A 27,845-nucleotide genomic window follows, 5' to 3' on the forward strand; every position below is an offset into this window, starting at 1 on the left:
AGGTTTAACGGTCGAGGCAGCGCGCGGAGCAGCCGGGTCTCGGCCGCGCGCCGCTCTCGCTGGAAGGAGCCGCGGCCGCGAGAACAAGGCTGTGGCTTAGCGGCCGCGCCAGCCGCCCGGCCCGCGATAAGCGAGCCGCGGCCGAAGATAAAGGCGGCTCTGCTGCCCGGAGCGCGCGCCCGCGCTTCGGCGACGGCGGCAGCCCCTTCGCCGGCCCCGGCGGCTCCGGGAGCCCACCGGGCCTCTGCCCTCCTCCCAGCAGAGCCCCGGATAAACTCGACACGTGCAATACAATTAAGCAGCACTGACATCAGATCTGTAAGTTTATTTGCTCAATGTACGACGGCTACATAATGACTCACATTCATGATATTCCATCACTGAGGAAAACCGCTAAGAATGGTCCGTGTGTGAAATAATTCCTTACAGAAACACGGAGTTGGAAAAATAATCACTGATTAGACCTTAAAAATAGTTCACTGCATAACATGACAAAAAGCACAAACAAAGGCTCATTCAAAGAACACAGTCATTGTTCTCCTACACTGTAATAGTTATAATTTCACCATGACGAACACCAGACATTAAGATTAAGCTAACACTGGTGTTTTCTTTTGCTTTTTTCCTTTTTAAAAACAAAATCATATATAATTGCATGTCACTATAGCAACATCCATAACAGATCAGTTTGTTACGATCACTATTTGGTAGAGCAAACTTTACCCCCAAAAGAAAAATAAATTAAAAAACTTTAAAAAATTTTTGAAGACTATTTTTGTCATAGGAATACATAACATCTACAGTATAAGTTAATAAATTTCAAGCTACTGTATAGAAATACGACACTAGCATGCACAATATTGTATCAATAGAGTAATGGAGCAGTAATCATTTCACTGGAGAGACAGTATCATAGGCAAGTGCATTTCTTAAAAAATGAAAGAAACCATTCAAGCTGCTTAAAAATCAAGTCCCCCACCCCACTCCATTTTTAGCCCTCTTGTGCGATCTTTCCTGCTTAATTTCTCTAAAGCAGCCAGAGCAAAAGCTGAAAATAAACATGGGTTTTGTAATTCCAGTAAATCACTTCCAAATTATACAGCTGGGACAACACTGCTCACTGGACATGAAGGTAAATCAAATAAAGTTAAGAAGCCTAAATAAATCTTCCAGTCCATGGCGTTTACGGCAGGTTTCTGTCAGCTCCCTAAGCTGCGAGCGGCTCGCCGGGCCGGCGAGCCCGCGGAGGCGGCGGCCGGCTGGAGTCACCCCGGCAAGCGGCAGGGTGTTGCACGCAGTACACGCGGCTGCCGCGAGCGAGGCTCCCGCGCCTCTGCTAGCATCATCGGGGCAACCTCACTACCACCATCAGCTACGTGCTCATCGCTGCTCGCTCCCTTAAAAGGGGAGGGGGGTAAAAGCTTCGTTTGACTGCTGCTGAGGGGCCAGAGCTGGAGCCAAGTCCAGTCGTGCCAGACTCCTCGGGCAACCGAGCAACAGAACTGACTGTACTGCGTGTGCAACACCACGATGCTCTGCTTACGGACTGACTCTCAAGAGGGACGATGAAAGCCTGTTTTAAAAATGCATGAGTGCAGTTTTCCCTACCGCGTAGCTTTAGTTAAAAAGCTACGTGGTACAGCACTCCGCAAGCCAAGGAGAACAGCAGTGAACTTCCAACAGTCATGTAAAAAAATTTACTCAAAATGGGGTAAATATTACCTGCTAAGCAATTCAGGTGCCCCATCTCCCACCCCCAGTCAAATAGCACAGACTTGGAAAAGATTTTGTTAAGAGAACTAAGTTCCTGGGCTCCCGATGTTTGATAGAAATGTCTATGATTGTAGCTCTTCCCTTGTGGATTTCTCTACCAAATTAGTTTCTAAGCTCCTGAAGTTCACTCATTACACCACAAGCTTCCTCAGGAGAAAGAGAACACACCCAGCTTCCCTGGTGACAAACAAGGGAGCTTAGGTGCCAGAGATCTGCTGACAAACCTCATGGTACAGTGGGAGAAAGTCAGGCAGAGTGAAATGGCAGTGCAATCCCTGAGGAAGCAGCTGTGGCACCTTAAATCAGGATGGTCTTTGAAATACCAAACACAGTACATGACATACAGACCTGAATTCTCTTTTATTTAGTGGCATTTTAGTTTAAACACTTCCCCCTTTTCTAATTAAGTTCTTAAACCTTTTGCTGTGGACTAAAATAGTTTAAACAGCCGCTAGCCAAGCACCTGTTAAGCTGTTGACCAAAAAACTAGAGCAGCTTTGATGTTCCTCGGGTGGGCAGTCTTCTTGCCTTGGGCGACACAGAATAGCTAAGCCAGTCCACAGGCGAGGACTGATTAGGAAGGCAAGCCAAAAGAACTAGCAAAAGAAAACAGACAGTCAAAGGCTTGATGTCATATGGCTGTAATGTAGAAATACTGTAAACTGCATTTTAGTGTTAATACTGTAAGCTACCCTAATAAATATCTTAACAAAAAGGTTAAGTGGCCTAAATCCTGGGGCTTTACAAGTCCCAAATCCTTTTATTTTTTTTTTTTTTAATATTCCTTTTCAGTTTGGGGATTTTAAGCCATGCCCTGACAGGCAGAGCACTCCAGAGAGACACCCTGCTACCTGGTAACAAACACACGGCACTTGAACTGAAGAAACAAACGCACGTAAGCCTTACTGGAACCACAGAACTTCCTTTTTGTGTTGCTTTTCTTAAAAACGAGGGCCATTCCATTCAAGTTATTTCATCTTAAAACCCTTTTATTTCTAGCAATAAAGTTAAATTAAAGACAGCTCCACTTGTATTAATAATCTACAGAACAGTCCATATGCCAGTGAGGCTGCTATTCCATACCAGCACAGCCAGCCTGACTTCCACTAGTGGTGTTTTGGCAAAAATGTCAAAGAGGCAATCAAAGACAGGTTGTGGGGGGCCTCCCTGGGAAGGTGTCCCCTTCCTTTCCCTCCCCCACCCCTGACCCCCCCCACTCGTGGGAAAAAAAATAAAGACTGCAGTAGTTAGCATCAGCGTGCGGCTGCCAGTCCATCTGGGGGTCTAATTGTTGCCTTCTCCACCGTCGTCGTCTTGCTGATCGCTTGTCCAGAGCGTTAGGTTGTCGCGAAGGAGCTGCATGATCAGCGTTGAGTCCTTGTAGGAGTCCTCGTTGAGGGTGTCCAGCTCAGCAATCGCATCGTCGAACGCCGTCTTGGCCAGGTGGCAGGCCTGCTCCGGAGCGTTCTGGATCTCGTAGTAGAAAACTGAGTAGTTAAGTGCCAGGCCGAGCCTGATGGGATGGGTCGGCTGCATGTGCTCCTTGCTGATCTCATGAGCTTCGCTATAGGCTTTCTCAGAAGACTCCACCACAGTCGCCCTCTTCTCACCAGTGGCCACTTCGGCCAGGTAGCGGTAATAGTCCCCTTTCATCTTCAGGTAAAAGACTTTGCTCTCGTACTGCGTCTCACTGCAGTTCTTGATCAGGTAGTTGTCTAGCAGGCTCAGCACATCCTGGCACACAGCTTCCAACTCCTTCTCTATTTTCTCACGGTAGGCCCGTACCATTTCTATCTTCTTCTCGTTACCATCAGCAGATGTCTTCTGCTCAATGCTGCTAATTACTCGCCAAGAAGAGCGCCGTGCCCCCACTACATTTTTATAGGCTACAGACAAAAGATTCCTCTCTTCATTGGAGAGAGGCTCATTCAATTCGGTCACCTGTATTGAGAGAGGAAGAAAGAAGAGAAAGATTTGGGTTAAGCTGTAGTCACTTGCCATTCTCGTCATTACTTAGTATTCAGGTGCTGCCACATGTCTCTAGAGAGCTGCAGAAGAGCACAGCCGGCTAATGAAATCCCAATTTCTCATCAGACACTCAATCTCATTCTAGAGGGAGCCGGCTGGGAAATCATGCTGTGGTCCAGTCCCCTTGCAAAAGGGCGTAAGCTCAGTTTTATTCAAGGTATTCTCCAACTCTTAGAAGATGAGAATTTTCCAGACCAGAAAAATCTTTTAGGAACAAGATGCATTTCACCTGCAGAAGTAGTGTCAGACTTCAAGAAGCAGAAAGGAGGGACAGTCACAACAAGAGGATGTAGATGTTCTAGAGTTACACGCTAGCTGAATGGATTAACAACATGGAAAATTCAGCTACAGAGTCTTCACCTTTTCCCATAAGCATAGTACATACTTTTGAGATAATACATTAGATGTTAAAATTATAGCTGCTTATAAGGAATTTAAAAGCTCACATGTTAAGAGTACGTTCTTCCCACACAGAATTTTCTTCATTGAAGATGAGTGTTAATGCACAGTATCACTTCTACCTGCCTCACACAACATGGCAATTTAGTTATTATAGCACACAGCAACAGAACGATTAAGGAGACGACAGAGCACGGAGCCATTTCACAAGCAGGCTGCCAAATGCTCTCTTGGCCGACTCAATTACTGGGAAGCATCACGCTTGATACTGTGGTTTCATTCCAGTTCCCACAAATCCATTGCTGGCTGTAGCCATCCGGGCCAGTATCTCCGACACTGGCGAGGCAGCCAGCCAACCGCTACACCAGCCACCCCGCCCTACAGGCGGCAGACAGCCCAGCAAAGGGCTCACGTCCTGTTGACTCCACGCTGCGCACTGCACACACATCTCCACACCTTTGCAGCAGCTCTTTCCACAGCCTCCTGGTGTAGTACAACTGCACAAGACACTGCAGCAGCCAGCTTGCTCCATACAATTGCTCAGCTCTGTTACTTGTATCTGCACCAGCTGACTAAAGAGGGCTTCAACCATCCCTGAGCAAATGCTACTTTGAGCCTGGGTATCATTAACAGCCCACAGGGGAGCTGTGTTCCCCCTCCCTGAAGAGTGTACCCCCACTGCCCAGGCACACACATCATCCAGGCTGGTGCTTTCACTGGGTACTCCACACCTGAGACAGGCTAACAGAGTAGATTTGGCAGGATCCTACAGTTCTCCAACATGTAGTCACTTTCATGAGGATCCGGAAACAGTTCAGACCAGAAAGGCTTCTGCAAATACTGAGTCATTTTCACAAGTATTTGCAAGGACAAGGTTTGCTTTGGGCCTTGACACCACATTCACAATGGTTTCCAGGAAGCCAAGGGCTCATGCTGGAAGGTTTAAGATGGTTCAACCCTGAATCTCATCTGGGTGGTATAGAATGATGCATACTAGCTTGTATCGTATTGGAGTGTTTGTTCCAGTAACATCTATTTACGCCATCACGTCCCCCTTGCAGCTGCTCAGCACCTATTACTACAGCCTGGCTAATGAGCTGTCCAAAAACCAAGCTTCAGCAAAGCATTAATTTCAAGAAGCTTGCAGAGTACCCTAGTGCTCTGATCTGGACCCCCTGTACTTCTCTTCAAGGTAGAGGCAGTAAAAAAAGCTTCCACTGACCTTTTGCACTCTTGCAGCAGATTGCAAGGTGCTCTCCTACCTTAGCACATGAGACAGAGTGCCCCGTGAGAGCTGCACAAGTCTAAACCCTGGCAGGGTAACCAGCAAAATAGACTATTTCCATACAGAAGATGATCTCGGTACACAAGCTGGGCACAGTTGTCTTCTGTATCAAGGGTAAAAGATAGTTGAGGGACCAGAGAAATAAGTGTTATATTAAAAAGGGTAGAGTCTTCTGGGACTATCAGCAGTCACCAACGATATAGGACAAGGTGCAGGGGACAGGGTGCCAAAACAGTTCCAACTTTCATGCTCCAAGGTAAGTAGGGCATGCAACACCCAGGCCATCTGACAGCTCTCGATGCCAAGAGACTAATCCGTGTCCCACCCTCCCCAGGCTAGCAGCGGCTGTTTAGCCGCACAGCCCTTGGTTTCGTGTGATATGCTACTTCTTACAGAGGGGCACGTGGCAGCAGCTCAGCCTTGCACAGTCAGTGACATGCTAAGCTACTCTCCAATTTAACCTGAAATAATAGATGGCATGAGCTGAAGGTTCTGCAGTAGTTCACAGCCACCCTGAGCATCAGAGAAATGCCTAGGACAGGCCACCTTGCCTTTAATTTCAGGGATGCAAACCTCCTTCACTCCCCTCAATACTGGGCAGAAATTTCTATCCAACCTGCAAATCATGTATTGCTCTCAGTACAGTACTGTAGCAAGTCATTTATATTCTGCTTTCAGACTGTCTTATACTGTAAGTTTGGAGGACTCTAGTTGTCCACTTTCACAGGACTTAACTTTGATATTATTCCATTCATTCTTCCCTTCAGTTGAAGGGCATCTGCACAACCAGATTAAAGATACTTGTGGCTTAAAGCCATCTTTTGAAAGATACTGGAGCACAGTAAGGTGTCCCCCTGCCCTGGAGGTTATTTGTCCATCCTTGGAGATATTCAAAACCTAGCTGCACAAGACCCTGACTAACCTGATCTAGGTAGCTCAGCTTCAGAGACCTCCAGAAGTCCTTTCCAGCCTGAAGTATTCCCTACCTACTGGCAGAATCCACATGGACAGTTATGCTACAACAGCAGCAAGGGAGTCACTGCTTCCAACAGTTTTCTGTCTTGACACTAATTATGAAGGTTCATAACCTAATGAGGTCTTACTTTTAGCAAGATGCTCCCTCAGTATCACAGACCAGATAGGTACACTTTAAAGCTATCCCACAACCAAGTTTGCAGGTATTTATCAAGACAAAGCCTACCTTAGAAGTAGAATTACTTCTTCTCATCAGAGGAGTCTTGCAGGAGGATAAATTTATTAAAACTATAGGGAGTTCAGTAGGATTAGCTTGCCATAAATATTTAAAATTGGAATTTATTAAAGTTTATGGAAGAAAATTGTCTGTCAAAATTCTTTCAACAAACTTGCTGACAGATGGAACATACACCTGTGGAGAAGCAAGAATTTCTTACAGGGAGCTCACTGGGAACTTATCAAAGCACAAAGGAGAGCTAGTTAATCCCAGAACTTCTTTCTAGCAGTGCCCAGTTTCTCAGTAAAATAGAGCACAGCAATGATACACCTTTGAATTTCTCTTCCACGTATTACAGCTGGAGACAGAGACAGTGTCTCTCAACACTAGGAGTAGGGAGGGAAGAGCCTACAACCCCACACTATTTCAGTTTACAATTAAACCAAGAAAGAAAGAAAGGCCATCCAGCACCAGCCTTCCCAGCAGGAAGCTAAAAGAAAACATAAGATGAGCAGGAACTAGATAGTAAGAGTATGTTTAGCTGCCCTAATTAGAGGATCACCATAAGGGAAAAAAAGTATCCCAGGATTAATCTACCTTTGAGGAATGCCACTGTCACAGCCTCTTGGTCTGCTCAGAGCTTGCCTGCCACATCCCCATGCTACAGCTACGATGTTAGTACCTGCTCATCTGCCCACTTCACTGCGTACAGCCTACAGAAGGGCAGGCATGCTAGTGGCAGTCAGGGGAAGCAAGTCTGATGTCTTAGCCTGAGCTGCCCCAAAACACTTAGCGCTCTGACGTGGGGTTTCACGACACAGCCATGCTCCTTTTGCTAGTAGCACTGTATGGGTCAATATCTCCAGCTGAAGACCACCCCAGAGAGTGCTGCAGCAATTTGTCAGGTAAATAAGGGCCTGTTCCTTCACTGTAATCCTGCTGGTCAGCCAAATGCTGTTCTTCCCCCAAGCAGCAGGATACCACGACAAAAAGAGTTTCAGTCATGTCAGAGGCTAAACAGCAGGCTCCAATATACTTAATTTATAGCACTGCATGAACTGAATGCCTCTGATGCGACATCAGTAAGGCAATATCCTGCATCAAGCCTGGATCAGATTGCAGAGGTCACATTTCAAGCACTTTCAGAGAATTTTTGCTATTGTTTCCTGCATCAGCATTAATATTGTCAGAATCCTCACGTCAACACAAATCCTGGAGCTGGTGTCTAACCTTTCCTAATAACAACACCCCCCCACACACACAGGACAGACCAATCCTACAAGCAATAAGCCACCTGATACCTTTTCCAAACCAAGTCTTAAAATAAAAGCCTGCTACATGGTCATCAATCAGGGTGGCCCACTTAAAAGACAAGAGGAAAAACGTCAGTGCTCAGTTGTGACAAGCCCCACTGGAAGGCCAAGGTGCAGGCATCACTTCAGACGGACAAACTTCCAGGTCTGTAACAGAACGGCAATGTGCAGAGTCAGAGCCATTGACACAAGTCAGCCCAGAGCAATATGCTGCTCCACCAGAATTAACCTTCCATTTAAGACTAACAGCCGGATCTTAGCACAGCACTGTCATGTTCATTTTGTTCTTCATTTTTGCGCTCCACAATAAGATCAACCCGTTTGCTGAAACGCCTTCACACAGTTGAAGGAAACCCAAGTCTCACTGAGTAAAGGTAGGTTCTCATCCAGAAAGGGCTTAGGAAAGGTAGAAGAGTAAATACCATTGCCTAGCCAAGCTTCTTGTGCCATAGAGATACTGCTGTTAATCTAACAGACAACAACTCCATTACATGCAGTTAGAGACTTGAAATATCAAACAAATCACAATCTGATGTTCAAAGAGCTTGGCAGGAACACAAAGCCATTAGGTTCTGACTGGAGGTCTACCCACTGTACGGGAAGCTCAGTCATCTCAGAGTTCTACTTCCCTGGTTGACAGGCCTCACTCTAAAAAGCAGAACTTGCACTACAGATCTCAGTAATCTTCAGGTCTCATTTCACCCTTTTCCCCCTGCAAATCAACAAGGTGCATGAAGGTACGCCGAGGTGGGAAGAGGGGGCAGGAGATATGTGCAGTGAAAATGGAGTCAAGCCTTGTATGGAGCATTAAAAGGTAAGTGCAAAGTGCTGGTTCACACTCTCCTGCAGCTGGAAACTTCATAAACACAAATCTTCTAGTCATTCTGGAGAAAAGGCCTTTTTCACCTTCCTTTCTACTTACTCCCACAAAACAAGTCCAGTCTGCAAGACTAGCCACAAGACTAGCTCTTTATTTATGCGGAACAGCAGTAGATACCTGCTGCGGTGCCTCTAATTTCCACGTAAGTCTGCAGACACAGGTCTCACTTGCAAGAGCTTCATTCATGCTCTCTTGCAACATGTAATATGCATGTCAGGAGCCACCCTCTTTGCACACTGAAGGCAGCCCTGTGCTTGAGGGCTCAGTAAGAGCAAGTACAGAGGGGGAAGACAGAGGGCTTGGAGTGGCTCAGTTTATGCTGATGGGCTGGTGCTTGGAGGCAGGCTCTACTGGCAAGTACAAGGACACTGCCAAGTTCCAGTTTCACCAGTTCTCACAGTCTTTGAAGGTGCAGCATCTGAACCACCAAGACTCAAGTGCTGTAAAGCAACAGAAGTAGTTCAACAGTTCCCATTACATAAAAGCTCCTGGAGGTTCAGTTGAGAGTGCAGAGACTTGTATACCTTCAAAGCCCTCTGATTCGTAAACAAAAAACGGCAACAGAAAACAACACTCCCCCCCACACACACTTATTTGAGAGACAGTAAAACCACGGAGAAAGTTCTCCCAATTTCTATATTACAATGACTCAGCACATGCTGGCAAGCTCCCAGCATGCTCAAATATCGCCCTACAGCCAGGGGAAGGTTCAGCCTCACACTGGAAAGTCAGGGAGCAGTCAAAACTTCTGCCTGCACTTGATGTCAAGGTCCATGCTCTCTAAAAGCCCAAGGATTGGTCCTCCATCTTCTTTCCAGAAATATCCTTTGGGATCTATGGGAAAGCTCACTTTAGCCACTGACAGGCTTGTTTGCTTTATGAGGCTTATTCCAGGACTCTTTACCCAGTACTTACCTTGCATCAGTGCATGCCTGGAGTGAACATTTTCATTTAAGTGAACACTGACTCTTCAGCTACAGAGTAGCTGCAACAGAGATCCATCACAAGATTTAGTTCTACCTGTTTGTAACAAAGTGCACCATCCACCCATTTATGGCTTTGATGCCTTATCTGAAAGCATACAGCAGAGCAGCTAAACACACCCAGAGATTCTTCTCCTGGGAATGCCATCAACGTTTAACAGTTTAATCCAATTTATAAACCTCAATATTTTTGCTTTTTTGATTACCCAGGAGAAGAAATTTTGAATTCCTAAAGATGCTATTTAGATATCTAAAGAGCTAAACTTTCCTGAAGAGAAATACAACTATGAGAACTTTCAACTGTCCGTATGTCCATAGCTTTCACAGAGCAGTCACCTATTACTGCGATGCTGTAATCCTGCATGACGCTAATTTACAATCTGATATTACATATAATTAATGAGATCAGCATACATCCATCAGCTACTCATTTGCTTCACAGGCCACTCATTTTCCTAGGACAAGTTTTGAACATAGCTAGAGGTCATCTATCAGGAGAGGCAAAAATCATTTCTCCCTCAGCATTTGAGTCTTCACTGTTCTATCTGTGCTTTCTGTTCCACATAGTTACATGTGTCATCTTTCAACAGAAACCCTAGCAATTGCCTTGCTTTCCTTCACATGCAATCTGCTAGTCACACTGAGGTCGGGCCTTTTCTTTTTCATTTTTTAAAAGGCACATGTGCTTTTAGAACAACGCACAGGTCCTGCTACTGAAAGTCTGCCTTAGTCTGAAGCCACCAGCAATGTGGGCAACCAGCCAAAACACAAGGAGCCAGTCCAGGTTCAAGCAGCTGATAAGGGTTCAGCACTAGCCATCTCTTACCCCTTTGCAAGCATCAGATCACATTCAGCAGCTAGCAGCCTATGCAGAAAGGCAAGATATGAATGCTATCACTTGGAAGTGACAGGTCAGAGAAGCCAATTCTACGTTTCCACATTACACCCTTATTTTTCCATTCCCATCTTGTTCTACATGTAGTTTCTGAAGAAATGGCTTTCTTCAAGTCTATTGAATTGTCACCATTACCTGGTGGCTTGATTATAGTCACGACTAAACGCCACACTACTTCAGTCAGTCAGTCAAGAACAACCTCTCCTTCTACGCTCAAGAACGAGCTGTCTTATGAAACTATCACAGCATTAGGAAAGATGCTTTTCAAAAGGGTTGTCCTACATTGACACAAAGTAGGTGTATCAAACTAGATCTAAATTAGAAAAACCTTCTCAGACTTCATTGGCTCCGGTCTTTTTCACCTTTTTTCTCCTCTTTTCCCTAGTATTATATTTATAAAACGAAAGCGGTACCGTAACTATTTCTCTCTTCACCAACCTCCTCCCCCTGCACTGCTCCCCGTGCTCATGTTTTATCCAAGCACGGCCAGGGGAATTTTAGGCTACAGATCAGGCCCTTTTCTCATCTCAGATGCAGCCAGAAGAGCACAGGAAGACTGTGGCCAGAAGTTAGTTCCCCACTGTCTCGTTTGTCTGTTTCAGTATGAATAATATTATTCTCGTTCCTATTTTTAAGTTCATAGAGCCTACTTTCATCACAAGACAATAGTCAGTAGCTGGAAAAAGCTGAGGGCACGTGTAGTAATAGATGGTTCTGCCATTAAGTTCCAAATTGCTCAGAGCAAATCAAGGACTAGTGTCTGGAAAGGAAGGCTATTACTTGCAGCAAAACTGCATCTTAGAGGCTATTTAGACACTCCAGACACTGATCAGGATTTGTGTGTGCTCCTACACCTGACAGCAAGCTTTCATCAGATCCTGCAGCCTTTATTATTTAAGGCAACTTTGAACCATCTGAGAAGTATTCAAAAAGACATTAAAACCAAGAGCTCATTTATTTCATTGGCCTCGGTAGCTTATTAACTGCTTAAGCCAATGTGAACTTCATCATATTACATACAAGTTTGATGAGTTTTTGAAGCCTGGAGATTTACTTCAGTTTCAGTCTTGCTCTGATGGATTGAAGTTGAGACTGCTCTTCTCTAACTTGAGAGTCATTCCTGCCTCAAGTGTCTTGACACATTCTGCATGTGGAAGGTCATAAGAGGCCTGAGGAGAGAAACCTAGTGACAAAAGCACAGTCCTGAGCTGCTCCTTTTCTGCATGTACCATTCCTTATCTGCAGAGCTGCAGTCTCAGCATTTGGTCTAACTGTTCAAGTAACAGAAGACCTGGACCTCACAGATCTGCCTACCAGCTTCTTCTGTAGCTTTTGAGATAAGGCAAGCATAAGGAAGCATCCATCTGCCTTTCAGAAGTAGTTTCAAGATATGTTATTAGATCTTGCAATCTGACATGGCTACTGACTTGAAAGAGGGCAACCCAGATATCACAAATAGCTGAAAGGAGTAACCAAAGTTTCCTAGCATTGACATATGCATACATTTCAAGCATATCTGTGTAAAGCTGTAAACTATTTCTGAATTAGCATTCCGCAGTCTGTAGCAGTGAGTTGCTTCTATAGCTAGTATCTGTTTGAGTCATTAAGAAATTTAAGTCTTAAGTTCTTCTCATGGTCTGAATTCCTTATTAACATAATGATTCTTGTTAGCCTTAACAAAAAGGCAGCCTATTAAACAAGACGAAAACTGGTTCGTAGGACAAACTGTTTCACTGTCTTGCTGCTACTAGCTGCCTTGCACACAAAAAAAAACTCTTGGGAAAAATAAGCAATCGTTGTTGGTCTAGTGTCTTCGTGCCACCAGATGGAGAAAGCAGCAAATAAAGCTACATCAGTCCTAGCATTTAAAAGGTCTGTCACTCAGGGTTCATCACACTGTCTCCAGTAGATGGGATACCAGCACCTTTGCTTGCTAACTACAAAGGAACAGAAGGGATGTGAAGTTATCTTTCCCCAAGATACAGTAGGCTGGCAAGGAACATCTGCCCACTTTTGCATTTCTGCAAGTACCTTCACAGCAGACCGAGATCACCACCTACACCTTAAGATTATTCAGTCTGTTCCCTGCTAACAAGCCTTTGCTACAAGCTTTCTGCAAAGCATGTGGAATATATCACAGCATTTTGTTGCCATGAGCATTCAGATTGGTCTTGGAGCACAACTGAAGTTTTTAGAGCTCAGAATAGGTCCTTTTCAAGTGAAAATCCCAATTAAAGTGGCTTCTAGAGGCTTTTCTGAGCTGCATGAAGAAAATTCAAGGTGTTAGTTTAAAAGCTCTTCAACAATGACTGTTGCTCTTTCATGCACAGCACTTCAACACAGGTTTAGAGTTTTCATTTATTTTCTATTCAAGCATTATTCTTCAGAAATGTCATCCACTTACAGGCTTTTAAACTGAATCCATACAGAGAACCACCACTGGCCACTTAGAGAATCCTAAGATTTGATCTGCACATGGAAAGACTGTTTCTCCAATTTGAGGTAAAACAATAAAAACCAAGTAAGACAGACTTCTGCTACTCCAGTCATGTAAGCAAAGACCAGAGAAGTAAATGAACAAAGTTTCATGGGAAACCAAGTTTCATTTAGTGCTACTGGGAGTATTAGCTGCTTAAAGATGTACCTCACAGCTTCCAAGAGCACTAATCTGGCAGAGATATTAGTGTTTCCCTACTCATCTCCAACCCCACTGCTAAGCAAGTAAGTACCCTGCTACCAGGTCATTAAATCCTTCCTGGAGCTTCAAGCAACCAGGCCAATGTGAGAAGTTAAGCCTTAATCAGGGCTTCAGAAAAAGAGGACAGTGGGATGTTGTGCCCATGAGCATTATTCACATGTACCAAGTAGAGAGAAAATAGCAGATGTGCCCCAAGCAGGATGCCCCAGGTAAGGTTGAGAGGAACTTCTGGCTGCTGGAAATTATGGTCTCTACACCTCTTGCCCTGCTCTCCTGGGCTGACACTGCCTGCCCCAGCACTGTCAGGCTGCGTGCATCCAGATGTTCCACTTGAGTCTGGTCCCAGGTCTGCTGGAATGGTGCAAAAGAGGCAAGTCTTGTCTTCTCACATCACCTGTTCCTCCTAGGAAAAGCCATCGTGCTGCTGCAGTCAGCAAGTGACTGCTACAGCAGAATGAAATGGGAGAAGTTGCCACCATGCAAACAACTCCTTGCAGCTACTGATTAAGCTTTTAACTGTTTCACTCCATTACCTCAAACACTTTGGGAAAGTGTGCTCAATGCACATCAAGAAAAAGCTCTGGAAGTGTAAAAAACAAGATTTTTTGCTCTAGGTCTCCTGGTCTGCAGAACTGACGGTTCCTTTCGGAGTTTGAGATGTGTTACAGCAGATCAAAAGGCTTTCCAGAATGTCCAAGCAGCCAGGTGGACTCCAGTATGCCAGCTCCACAATAGGTTTAGTTTCCACATCAATGACCAAGGTGATTATCCCTCCAGATGTACTTTTTATCCTTCCACTGCTTCAGGAAGTTCAGGCCTGACATTACACACCTCTAGCATAGACAGTTTTCTTCAGTTTAAGTGAACTTGTAGAACAGAAATGTACGTTTTACACTAGCAACATTCTAGAGCACTGCAGCCAATTTTACATTATTATGGCTATGAGAAGAGTCAGTTTACCATTCTAGATCTGAGCACAGGTTTAACTAGCCTTGTCTGGTTCCAGTCATCTCTTCCCAGCCCTCATTTTGTTTTGGTCCAAGAAACCACACTACTACTGCAGATTTGATCTCAGCTAATTCCTAGGAACAGACCCCTTCAGGCACTGACATCTTGACACCACCAAATACAAGCAGCCAAATTCCCAACTTAGACATAATGAAAAATTCATCACATGTAACAAAGCCCAACAGTATGAAAAGGCAAAGCTCCAAAGACTCCCTTAGCTTGGTATAAATCAAAGGCTGCTCATCTTCCCCAAATTCTCATTCACTGCTGAATACTAAGCAACAGTCTTTCACAAGCACAGATCTCTTCAGGAGTTTTCATGGCTATCTGTTAGCATAGAGCACAGCAACTGCTTTTCCAACTACTATTAATAAACTTTGTGCTGCAGAGAACCACAACTGTCCAAACAGCAACATGTCCATCAGCAACTGAGTTAACTCTGAAGCTGAGACTTCTTGCTGGTATTTTTCTATAGCCTTCCTGAAGGCACCTTAAAGCCAAATCAGAAGCATAGTGACACACCAACTAGCTTTGTCTGATACATACGCAAAGGTATGCATCAAACAAGCAAGTTAACCCGCTGACTAAGATCAGACGCAAGCTGGAAACAACAAAGGAGCGTTTTGTGCTTTTGAGTTCTTGCAGACTTTGCACATTCAAGTGCAAGAGTCTCAAACACCCATAGACTGACTCAGTTTTAACCAACATCTCCTTTATGCAAGCAAAACATTAAGTATTCTAATTCCTAATCTGTGAATCCTCTTGAGGGAATCTCATGCCATCAGTGACAAGTTCTCTGGTTACTCTCTTACTGCTATTAACTAATACTCTGCCTTTGGTCACCAAATTAGCTTTTGGACCAGTATCAGGTTTCTTCAATATCTAACTGGGCATGTGCTGGGTCATTCCCAAGATGTGACTAAGCCTGTTTAACACAGAACAAACTACCACCTCCTCTCCCTACTGACTTTTTATCTTCCTTTATACTCTGCAGCTGCTTCATATCACCTGCTCAATAGATTTTTTGTTATAGCCACACTGTCATTGCTACATTTTCAGCTATGTGATCTCACCATGTTTTCAGCCCCAGAGCACTCCTGTGCCTACGTGCAAAGCAGGTTCCAGCTTACTTAGGACAAGGCCAGCATACATTAACTGCACGTCTAGGTAGCATGGGTGTGCAGAACAAGTGTTTCATTATCTGGTTAATAAAACACCAAAAAAAAAAAAAAAAAAAACCCTGAGATTCAGGGAAAGTTTGTACTAAAATGGGTTGACAGAGGCTTTTGTTTCACCAAGTATATGAAAGCGTTACTTCCAAGAGCCTGTCTTGTCAGTATTCCCTGCATCCCTAGAGTTGCTGCCTCACATTTCTTTTCCCTTCTGTTTCCAGAATAAACCATGTGAGTGTTTCCAGACTCCACCGAACAATTCTCAATACGGCAGAAAATGTGACTGAATGATACTGCAACCACAGTGAGATTCCTGTGGATATATCAAGTCCTGCACTCCATCAACCCCAACCAGTAACAGAACAACAGCTTCCCAAGATCTAGCCTGCCAAAGTCAGCAGCATGTATTATACAAGAATGGAGAGATGGAACAGCTTAACCTTGCTGTCACTGCACACTCAGACAAGCTGGACAAAGCCAAGTTGCTCCTGAACTCCTCCCCGAGGCAGGCTTCCCAATCCAGCAATGCTGTGACATCACTGGTTCCGTGCTGGAATAGTAGCAATGCACAGCACTGTAGAGCAATCCAGAGTCTTGACATCTGGATTCAAGAGACAGGAGTCAGGCTTTTTACTTAAAGCAATGCAGAGACTAGAGTGAAAGTCCTTTCATCATCATTTTCCTTGGTTTTAAGATGAAAGGAGGGACTCTGTTCATTAGATTAAGCAGCCAGAGGGAGAACAAGAGCAAGTTGAGTGTAACTGCATCAGCTATAACTGTCCAAGACTACATATTGAGTTTTATGTAACCTCAGCAGCCAGCTGAGGTGTATATATACATACACATGTGTGTGTGTTTATATGTATATATACACATATACACACACACACACACATATATATATCTTCCCCTTCTCCTACTTGCTCAAGGCCAAGCGCAGATTTATGAAGTCACCCACATGCCACTCAAGAGCTCAACTCTCCATTTTGAAGGAGGTAGGGAAAGGTAGCAGGAGAAAGAGGCAAGAACAGGTACCAGGAGGGAACTGTCCCGGACTTCAGTAATGTCAGTGCATAGCCAGAAGCCTACACAGCAGACCAGAGCCGAGAATTCTTGCAATCTCACTTACACAACTTGAGTGGTCCTTCACCACCAATCTGTAAACGCATGCTGTTTTCAAACAGCGCAGTACGAAGTGTGAGCTGGTTTTTGGATTATAAAGAAAGTCATTTTGTCTCTACAAGGGAATGAGAGTTCCCACATTCAAAAAGATGCGAAGCTTTTCAGAGGCAGGAGGACAAACAAAGTCTAGCAAGCAACAACAATGGCAGAACATTTTATCTGACTACTGCCAGCATGAAATTGGCCTGTGGCTATTTATCTGAACAATATCTTGAAGCTAAGATGAAGGCTTCAAAGGTTGGATGACTAGAACACCCATCATCATCATTGTATCTTCACCAGTATGGCAACAAATTCAAGATACTTCCAGTTCCTTTTAGCAGGTACTAAATGGATTTCCAAGCTATCACTTTCTAGCAAAATGACTAGTGCTTGCAGAAACTGATCAAGTAAATATCTGCTGCTGTTTTAATGGATTTTTTGCTTTCCCGACATAAGGTTTTAATTTGTCTACAGTCACATGAACCTAATAGGAGGGAGGGAGACTTCAGCCAAGGACAAGTTACATTACTTATCTTTCCAATAAACAACAGAAGTTGGTTAAGTGTTGCAATCTTCTAGAAGGGAATAAAGAAGGTCTAGATAGCAAAGCAAAGAGGGTCTAAGCTGGCTCCAGACCAGTTAGCACAAAAATACTCAGAATAACACTAGCTTCAGAAGAAAGGGGGAAGGGGAAGCAGTAAAACAACAAAAAAAAAAAAACCCACCACCACACAAAAAAAGAAAAAAAAAAGAAAAAAGAAAGCTTATCTTTGAGTTGGAGAGCACTGAAGCATAGAAGAATGCCTAGAAGCATCAAGGGTGCATTAGCTATCTGGAGATGAACAGAGCCCTAAATCACAGCTCTGCTACAGTAAAATGGAATAGGTTTGTATCCAATCAAGAACCAGAGAAGTGCTTGGGAAGTCAAGCAAATTCTGTTTTACCATGCTTTGTGCTGCAGTTATTCCACTAAGTGATGATGTTTCACTATCAGTCCCAGGTCAAGGGGTGGAAGCAGTCAGAAAAGTAGAAATTACCTTCATATCTGCAGGGTCCTGTATGTCCCAGATACTGACCTTATTATGGAAGGGCTCCCTCCAGTCCCAACTGGAGCCATTTTTCAAAGAACTCTTCCTCTGCACCTATCACTTGAAAAATCTGGTGTCTGATTAATGAACACTGAGTAGCTAGCTCTGGTCTGAATTAGTCTGGCACTTTTCTGCTCTTCTTCATCAGACTGGTACTGAGTTCCCACCATACTACACATCTCCACCAAGGAAGAGACAGCACCCGTAAGTCAAGCAGTGCTCAACTTCCAAGAACACATGTGAGAAGCTCAGACAAAGACACCTTCCCAAAAGTATTTAGTTACGCAAGCACTGGCAACTGGAAAAATTAAAGCTTCTTTTTCCTCTAAATATGTACCCTTTCCATCAACTTTCTATGCATTCATTTGCACGTGGTTTACTCTGGATGAGGTTGCTTAAAATGGAAAGCTGAAGAGTATAGTTGTAGAGTGTGTGTGTGTGTGTGTGTGTGTGTGTGTGTGTTATACCTTGCTATGTGGGGTACAGCCAGACATGTCACTGTTCGTGGAGGTTTCTCCAGATACGAAGTCAAGGCTATCACAGATTCTCAACCACAGTAGTCAGCACAGCCCCTACTCTACAAACTGAGTCCCAAGACATCTTTCTTCCTTTATCCTCAAGAGTCACAGCAAGTAGGAGATCCATTCCTAAACCTAAACTGAAACTTCAAGTGTGTATCACCTAATCAAAAAGGTAAACGTGACAGGCACAACTCACCTTTTGTGATGTTTCTTGATGTGAAGATCTGAATTCTTATTGCTTCATCCTACCCAAATCCATGCAATTCTACAAACTCAGACAGGCTAGCTGGCATGTGCTCACCCACATTCTCTCAGAGCATTTACCAGATCTGAGGGAGCACCAATTCTTCAGAGATTTAAGAGGGTCGTATTTCATGGAATCACAGAATGGCTGAGGTTGGAAGACATCTCTGAAGATCATCTAGTCCAACCCTCCTCCTCCAGGAAGGTCACCTTGAACACTTTGCCCAGGACTGTGTTCAGATGGCTTTTGAATATCTCAAAGGATGGAGACTCCACAACCTGTTCCAGGGCTCAGTCACCCTGATAATAAAGAAGTTTTTCCTTATGTTCAGATGAAGCTTCCTGTGTTTCAGTTTGTGCCCACTGCCTTTTGCTGGGCACCACTGAAAAGAGTCTGGCCCCATCCTCTTGACACCCTCCCTTCAGATATTTGCACACATTGGTAGGATCCCCCCTCAGTCTTCTCCAGGCTGAGGAGCCCCAGCTCTCTCAGCCTTTCCTCATGAGACACGCCCCAGTCCCCAAATCATCTCAGCAGCCCTCCACTACACTCACGCCAGTATCTCCATGTCTCTTTCATATTGTGGAGTCCATAACTGGACACTATTCCAGATGTGGTCTCATCAAGGCTGAGTAGACAGGGAGGATTACCTCCCTCGACCTGCTAGCAATGCTCTTCCTAATGCAACTCAAGGTATCAACAGCCTTCTTGGCCACCAGGACATATTGCTGGCTCATGGTTAACTTGTTGTCCACCTGGACTCCCACGCCCTTCTCTGCAGAGCCGCCTTCTAGCAGGTCAGCCTGTACTGGTACATGGGGTTATTTCCAAGGCTAAGTCACTGCTAACTGGTACAAACATACCAGAAGCTCTTTGATCAAAAGAAGACATGCTGACAAGGCTCCCACCATGTGCATTTCATACAGAGTCCTTTCACCAGCACTGCTTAAATCCAAACCCTGAATGGCATGAACCACCCCAACACAGCTTTTCAGAGATATCTTCAGCCTCTTTGAGCACAGTAGCTTGCTAGTACAGCTAGAGTCCTCTGCTTAGATGCCAGCCTGTGAACACGGCCATCTTTCTTTGCCTCCAACTGTACTTCTTTGAAGCATGTGATGCCCTGGTATGGAGTGGTCTAGTGAAATATAATCAGCTGTGAAAATCCTTGTGTCTGTATTTAAGAGGCTGGGTATCACCCAACAGCCTGGAAACAGAACACTGGTCAAGTTAGAGATTCTCTGCAGGCTGCAGGAAACCATCAGGTCACTTACTCCATCTCCCCAGTTCAAAGCTCTGTGATGCTGAGTCTCTTTGTTAGAACTGGTCAGAAGCATGGCCAGCATAACTTTCTGAAGTGGGAACAAGGTGCCTGACAGCTAGACCAACCTAGACACAGCTGTGAAAACAGCTTTAAAGTGAGATAAGTTAATACCAGACAGTACTGAAGAGATGGAGAGATGGTACAAAGAAAAAAAAAGAAAAAGAAGTGGGATCCTCATATTAAGGGAAAGTTTCCTGCTACCAGCAATAGAGAGCAAGGAAGAAGCAATTTCCCCAGCTCTCCTGATCACAATCCAAATCCCAAAGAAGATCTATGAGTAGTCCTAGATATCACCTTATCATCGGAAGCAGAGTAGGCAATAGGATACACTATTATCTGCTAGGATACCCTATTATCTCTACAGCCCTTATTTCTCTTGCAAACATCATCCAGTAGGTTAATAAGAACTGGCAACACAATGCCGAATAACACTGTCCAGTTCAGAGGAGACAAGCCAAGAATGCAGTGTATATGTTCCAGTGGTCCATAATAAGAGTTTTTGATTCAGAAAATATTTTTGGAGCCTGTTTCTGTGGTTGCCCTTAAACTGCTGTTCCTGTAATTTTTAGTAAGCCTGAGTTCACATCAGAGTGCCTTAAGAATCTGTTCCAGACAGTAACTTTGAGATGAGCTGGTGAACAAGACTTGGAGAGACAGGGCTGTCCATGTACATTATTTACTGTGTGGTGTTACAGCAAGATGAGTCTCCCATGAGCCAGCCATCTTTAACTATGAGCAAAACCAGCTCAAGCAAATTCAACTCCCCCAAGCAAAGCAAAACCAAACAAAGCAAGACACACAAAAAAAAAACCCAAGCTCCAACCCAAAAACTAGAAAAAACAAGCAAAGAACAACAACAAAAAATCCTACCACTACCATTTTTCCTCACTTTCAGGGTCAGCCATCACCTAAAACTTCTATTGGCTAAGGGTAAAATGTCTAAGGGCTCTTGAAGAGCAATATGCAAGAGCTTTGTTGTTTCCACAGTCATCGGGAGTCTTAAGAGGAGGATTCAAGAGCTGTATTGTCCACTACAACCTCAAGCTCATTTTCATTTAGTTTAAGAAGAGCTATTTCTAATTAAATCCATACCTATGTGCTACACCGGACCAACTGAGGGAAATCCATCATGGTCTTACAAGTCAGTTGCTTCTCTAAAGCCTGTACGTAAAGACTTAAGAGCATAAAGGGAAGTCTAAAAGCTTGAGCTGTTAAAGACTAACCAGTTAATACAGCAAATGCATTTAATGCCCCATTATATTTATGGGCAGGACATCTTGGTACCTACCTGTCCACAGCTTAAGGGCAGCTGAGTAACTCAGGCTACAGCTAGAATGTCCTGAAGTTGACTTTAACAGAGGCAACAGCAAGACAGCCCACGCTGTGAACCGTTACAGAGTCAGAAGGGCAGCAGTTTGTGACAACAGTCATCCTGTCCTGACCCCATGGACCTCTGCAAAGGAAGTCCTGTTCACTACTCATGAATCATGCTCTCCCCCAGCTGAGACAGACCCACGTTCTCACCACACACACACACAGATCAGCAACTGAGCAGTGCAAGAAGCAACTCAGATGGGCAGTGGCACTATCCACAGATCTTCAGATAATTTGTGCAGTTTAAGCCAAGGCCTACACATCAGTTCTTCACCTTCAATAATAGAGTAAAGCTGTTTCCCTATAATCCTGAGTTCATCTCAGAGCCCAAAATGGGGTGCCCTGCCCCTTCCTCAGCTACCCTTCCACATGCACAAGGCTTTGAACGCCCTTGTCTCTTGGTGCTGCAAGCATCTGAAGTCAGGAACAGCAAGGTTACAACTAGGACACACCTTTCTCTCAGCAAAATATACTGGACCTCAATTCTGCAGCACAACCTGGTAATGCCCCAGAAACAGCTAGAAAGGCATATTCGATGTTTCAAGGAGAGTTATGTCTTGGCTCAGGTTGTTGACAGCATTCAAGCAGGCCCGAAAGACCCTCCTGGAACTCTCTAGGTCCATTTTTCTGCCTGCAGTGAAGGGGTCTCTGCCTGTGCCCAAAGCTCAGGGCTCGAGTCATAGAAAGCCACTGTAGCTTTGGCCATCACACACGTAGTGAAGCATAGTGGGGAAGATGAGCACCTGCCTGGGAAGCTTTCCTGGGCCCAGAGCCCCAAGCAAGCTTCCTAGCTGCCATCTGATGAGGCTGCTGGGGGCCATGCAGTAGCCTTCACCTACCAGGAGGTCACCTTGGGCCCAGCACCAAACAGGCCTCGGCACACACCACCCTCACTCAGGTCTGAATACACCTTTGCTACAGAAGGGCTGGAGACAACTGCTTATCTGCATGTAAGTGTGGGTATGGTGGCATAACTGCTAGTCGCACAGTGCCGTGCTGCGATGCTCCAGGAGACACCATAAGGCTGAAGGGCATTCAAAGCACTTGTACAAGGGGTAACAGCAAAAACAGCAACACAAACATTAGATGCCAACAGATTTTCACCACCTTGGTGCTAGAAATTATTTCTCTAAGGCCTTCCCTAGCTGGGAAGTGCTAGTACAACAACTTATAATCCTTGCTTTACACCCTTAGCTTTTCTACCATCACTGACGGCCAGCACAGCACTCTTCCAAGAGAAGCCTTTCCCTCTCACTTTCTTGTCTCTATTCTACGCTGAGAAGCTGAAAGCAGCTGATTACTCTCTTCCCCGTTACTCTTCAAATATCAGGGGAATTTGTATTTGCATTGCTTCTACCCTTTTCAGGGACAAGTCTACCTGCATTACAGTGGACACAGTATTTGAAGGATGACACCTTGCCAGTCTGAACAGGCTGGCGAGCAGATCTGGCAGAAGCCTGCACAATCCACGTTAGGGAAAGCCTGCAGTTCTTCACACGTGGTCTCCTCCTCCACACAAAATGGTCATTCACTGCATCAAAAATATGTTGCTTCTAAAGCTCAGGCACCAGCAGTCTGATCTTTAGCATCTGTCTAATCTTTGCCCCTCCACTTCCACCACTGTAGCTGTTAATCCTCACACACGGCACTGGCACCACCTTGTATTCTGAGATTGGCTTCCCATAGTTAAGTAGCCAGATGTTCCTCACAAAATGAGCCTTTAGGTGGGCCCAAGGAATCTGCCATATGGTCCCATTACTACAGAGTAGGTGGGTGCAATTTAATAATCCTTGCTAGGCAACTTATTCCCTGCAAATGTCATTCCAATATCTTTCTTGTTCATCCACACACTCCTACCCTGAAGTCCCCAAAAGCTAAAGAGATACAGGTTCTGTTACAGAGCAAGTAAGATGACAGCTCCCTGCTTCACAGCCTGAGGGAAGCCTGCTGGACAGCACCCAGAAAAATGCTTTAACGGAGCTTCAACTGCGAGAGGCACCTTCAGAGATCCTGATTTTTGCAGGTCATTGCTACTGAGTGCAAACAGGTCCAAACCAGAGCCTTTCAGGAGCAAGCTCCAGCTGAGCAAGCAGCACCTGCTTTCTGCAGAAAAGGCGGAGCAGCCCTGAGACAGGGCTGCAAGGCATAAGACTATGCTCAAGGGAGGAAACAGCTCCCCAGGCAGCACACAGCGCAGGAGTTTGGCATGATTCCACCTCCAAAAGGCCTCCATCATTTCTCCACAGCTAATGGATATTGATCTAGAGTCCTGGCATGAGCAGCTGGGTCAGACAGAAAACTTTTTAGTGGAGCTGAAGCCAAACAGGCAGCTCACTTCAGCCAGAGACATTAAGGGCAGCACAGAACCACTGCGGGCGGTGAGATAGCAAGAAAAGCCCTGGCACTGCTTGGGCATCAGGCAGGCTGCAGTGGCAAACCCAGTGCCTGCCTACACATGCAGCAAACAGCTAGTGGGCACGGCGACCACTCGGGAGACCAGTGCGAGGGTTTCCAGGCCACACCATAGCTCCTGTTCTCCGAGTGACTCGAGACCTTATATGGCTCGTTTTATCCCCATGCGGACAAGGCCAAGGTGACAAGACACCAAACGGACGTGAGCAAGGTCGTGCAGAGGCACGCTAGCGGGGCCAAAAGGACAGGCCCAGGCCCACCTGCAGAGAAACCAGCCCTTCACAGGCACAGTTTCACCTTTTGCTCTCTCTAGCAAACACAGGGGACTGTATGCTGTGTTTTACTGAGACATTTCAGTAACTGTCAAATTCAATGACTGAAGTAATAAGCCCACTTCTGCGGCAGCAGTTACCCTGCCTGCATATACCAATTAAGGACACTAGTGGCTAATGCAGCAAGGAACAAACTATCACTTACATATATTTTCACTTAAAAGAAACTACTTTGAATGCATCACTGTAATTAGAAGCATTCAGTGAGTCAGTAGATGTTAAATTAGAAAACCCATAGCACACTGTTCCCATTTTAAACCATTACAGGCAGACATTTAGTAAAAAGCTCCTAAGTGCATAGAGGTGAGGCTTGCTGAATGATGTGACTAAACATTGTGTCACAACCCATTAGGTTACCATTAAAACGTAAAAGACCAAACTGCAGAAGAATTAGGCTCTTTTGTGCATTTGCTACTAGTCTAGAGGTTTTTTGGGGGGAAAGGGAGGAAGCGGGAGAAAGAATCCAGCGTTTCTCAACATTGCATCCAGAAAAGAGAATGGAGCAGGCAAATCGCTAACCTCAGGTGATGGAGGGTGAAACCACGATGTCTGTGCTTCCTGCAAACTGCTATCTGGTCAAAGGAGCTACAGCAACACTTCTGCATTACCTTAGTTAGATGCAGTCTGCGTGCTCTCTGCTACCACCCGGGTGCATTGCAGCTTCCATCAGCGCCCATGACATCACCGGCGTTGCTACGGAAATGAGCGCGAGGTCACAAGCCTCCCGCACCGCCGGCGCTGGGGGCTGGGCGCCACCGAGCACGGCAGCAGGAATAACCGGGGGTGACATGCCCAGTACCGTGCGACTGAGCCGGAGTTTAAGCAGCATTCTGCAGAAATTAAGAACAAAGCTCTGCCTTTTGTTTGCTGTAGGGAGAGGCGTTAGCACTCCCGCTGTGAATCATTTTCTTATGGCTAAACTACATGAAAACTGATAAGCAGCATTATTAGCCCGGGTTACTGTTTCACCAGCAGCAGTAAGGACTAAAAGAAAAAAAAATATATATATATATACACACACACACACACATATATAGACAGATAGATATATAGATATCTAAAAATAAAATAATCTCTTAACTACTTTGCTTTAAATGCAGATCCACCATAAGCAGGCTAGTGAAATTCACACAACAAAAATATTGCAACGAGATGATGTGTTAAGTCCTCAGGCAAATCACAGTTGGCTTTGTAATAATGGCTATATTCTCCATATGAAATAAGATGTGGCAACTGCACACATTGCAAGCTTTACTTTAAAATGAATAGATGCTGTTCTGTTATCAGAAAATAGTAGAAAATCCATAGCGCAGCAGAGGAATAGCCCTGTTGTTTTAATATGATATTATCTTGTTCTGATTATCCATATTTCATTCCTTGATAAGACATCTCCTCCCTCCCCATTCTCAGGCTGTGATAGTTTTGTCTGCTTGATAAATGCAAGGTTATTGACAAAATGGTGCAATATAGGCAAACAGAGCTGCATCCAAGACAGACTGCGACATTCCTAGATCAGCATTCACTTTTCATCAGCAAGGGAGGACACCCCAGCTCCTCTTAAAGGTTCAGACCTGACTAAGACGACAAACATAAAGAACAGTTTTCCCCTTTAAAGCACCCCCTCCCTCCCTCCACCCAGTCTAGCCTCTCTGCAATATGACAAATGCAGAATCTTCTGGAATGACTTGATCCTGCCTCCCACGATTGCTTTGTTTGCAAGATCAGATCAGAGATACGTTTTTTTTTACTTCTTATATTGTCAAAGTGTCAGTATTGAAGAGGAGCGTTCAGTGTCACAAATCAGATCAGCCTGCTATATGCAGAGTCTTTATTTTAAGAGCATGAAATGAATACAACATGACTCAATTCATAAATCTCAGAACAAGTGCAGTAAAAATAAGCGCTCTGGCAGCTAAAGGCTCCGATCTTTGGGGTCACAAGCACACAAGACTTGCAGACCCACCGCAGACAGCGCAAGGGAAGGGATGCCCGGGAGCAACGGTGTGGCATTTCAGCAGTGGCTGTGGGGAGTGGTGGGCATGCAAATCCTTCTGCAGGGTTTCCTGTGGGCTCACCCCAAGGGGCTGAAAGCCCCTAAGCAGGTTTGATGCGACCTGAGAGAGCGACCTGAGAGAGCGCAGCAGAGCAGCAAAGAGCCCCACACCCCAAGGGCGGCTCCTCTGCCCTCTGAGCTGGGACAAGGACAAGGGACCAAAGCATGGCAGAGGATGCGTGTAGGGGGACTTATGGCAGGGGAGAGGGCAAGGGACAGGGGCATGGCAGAAGACGCATGGGGCAGTGTGTGGGGGGCCTCAGAGCAAAGGAGAAGACAGTGGCAGGGCAGAGGGGCCCTAGATTGGAAGAGTGGACAAAAGACAGGAACGCAGCAAAGGATACAGAAGGACCATAGGGCGAATGAGAGAACAAGGTATATAGGGCACGGCAAAGGCTACATGAGAGCATAGGGCACAGCAGAGGAAAAGGGATGGGACATGACAAAGGTGCATGGGGGCTATGGGGTGAGGGAGAAGATCACAGATAGGGCAGCGCAAAGGATGCAGGGGGACTGCAGGGCAAAAGAGAGGAAAAGGGATGAGGCACAGCAAAAGATGGGCAGGATCAGGGGCCCTAGTGCAGAGGAAAGGACAAGGAACAGGGCAGGGCAAAAGATGCAGGGGGGGCATGGGGCAAAGGTAAAGATGAGGGATGAGGAAGGGCAGAGGATGCAGGCAGGCTGTGGGGCAAAGATGAGCATCAGGGGGGCAGAGGACGTAAAGAGGGGTGGCCATGAGGCAAAGGAGAGCATCAGGGATGGGGCAGGGCAGAGGATGCCAGGGGGCCATGGGGCAAAGGAGATGATCAGGGATGGAGCAGGGCAGAGGATGGGGGGGGGGGGTAAGGGGCAAAGGAGAAGATCGGGGATAGGGCAGGGCAGAAGATGCCAGGGGGCTGGGGGGCAAAGGAGATCATCAGGGATGGGGCAGGGCAGAGGATGCCGGGGGGGAGGGGGGAGGGCATGGTGCAGAGGATCAGCGATGGGGCAGAGCAGAGGGTGCAGGGGGCCATGGGGCAAAGGAGAAGATCAGGGATGGGGCAAGGCAGAGGGTGCGGGGGTGGGCGTAGGAGAGGCCCCGGGCCGGGGCCGCGGCGAGGCCCGCAGCGGGGCGCCCCGCACCCGCGCTGCCTGCGGCACGGCGCGCCCAGCCCAGCCCAGCCCAGCCCCGGGGGAAGGGGGCTCCCCGCGCGGCCTCAGACGGCGGGGTGCCCGCGGCGGGCGCGGGGAGGGCCGGGGGCGAGGCGGGCGGGCGCCGCGCACCCCCCGCCCTCCCCCAGGTCGCGGGCCGGGCGGCGAGGCCCGGCGGCGGCGGCGGGGGACTCACGTTCTTCATGGCGGCCGCCATGTCGTCGTATCGCTCGGCTTGCTCGGCCAGCCGGGCCTTCTGCACCAGCTGCTCGCGGTCCACCATCTTCGCGGGGCCGGGGGAGGGCGCGGAGGCTGCGGGCGGCGGTTCGGGCGGCGGCTCCTGGCGCTGCGGCGGCGGCGGCTGCACCCGGCTGCTGTGCGCGCGCCGCGGGCCACCACAACCCCCCTGCGGCCCCGCCCCGCCCCGCGCGCGCGTCACCCGCGCGCCGCCCCGCGCCCGCCCCGCGCCGCCCGCCAACCGCCGCCCCGGCGCCCCCACCGCGGGCCGCGCGCGCGCCCGGGGCACGCCGGGAGCTGTAGTCCGCCGCCCCGCCGCCTCAACGCCTCCCCGCGCCG

The 27,845-nt window shown here is 46.4% G+C and overlaps 1 protein-coding gene across 1 annotated transcript; it reads right to left on the reverse strand.

The window, feature by feature from the left end:
- Positions 1–310: 310 nt before the first annotated feature.
- On the reverse strand, positions 311–27,655 carry YWHAG (tyrosine 3-monooxygenase/tryptophan 5-monooxygenase activation protein gamma). Its single transcript, XM_062592148.1, has 2 exons — positions 27,466–27,655; positions 311–3,714 (listed from the first exon to the last, which is right to left on the reverse strand). The coding sequence occupies exons 1-2, from the start codon at positions 27,550–27,552 to the stop codon at positions 3,058–3,060; spliced, it is 744 nt and encodes a 247-aa protein (XP_062448132.1). The 5' UTR covers positions 27,553–27,655; the 3' UTR covers positions 311–3,057.
- Positions 27,656–27,845: the final 190 nt, after the last annotated feature.

Source organism: Rhea pennata, chromosome 20, assembly GCF_028389875.1.
Source record: "Rhea pennata isolate bPtePen1 chromosome 20, bPtePen1.pri, whole genome shotgun sequence".
NCBI classification, from domain to species: domain Eukaryota; kingdom Metazoa; phylum Chordata; class Aves; order Rheiformes; family Rheidae; genus Rhea; species Rhea pennata.

Coding starts and splice junctions, on each gene's coding strand:
- YWHAG (XM_062592148.1), bottom strand. CDS start 27,552: ATGGTGGACCGCGAGCAGCTGGTGCAGAAGGCCCGGCTGGCCGAGCAA. Junction 3,715..27,465: donor TGGCGGCCGCCATGAAGAAC/GTGAGTCCCCCG, acceptor CTCTCAATACAG/GTGACCGAATTGAATGAGCC.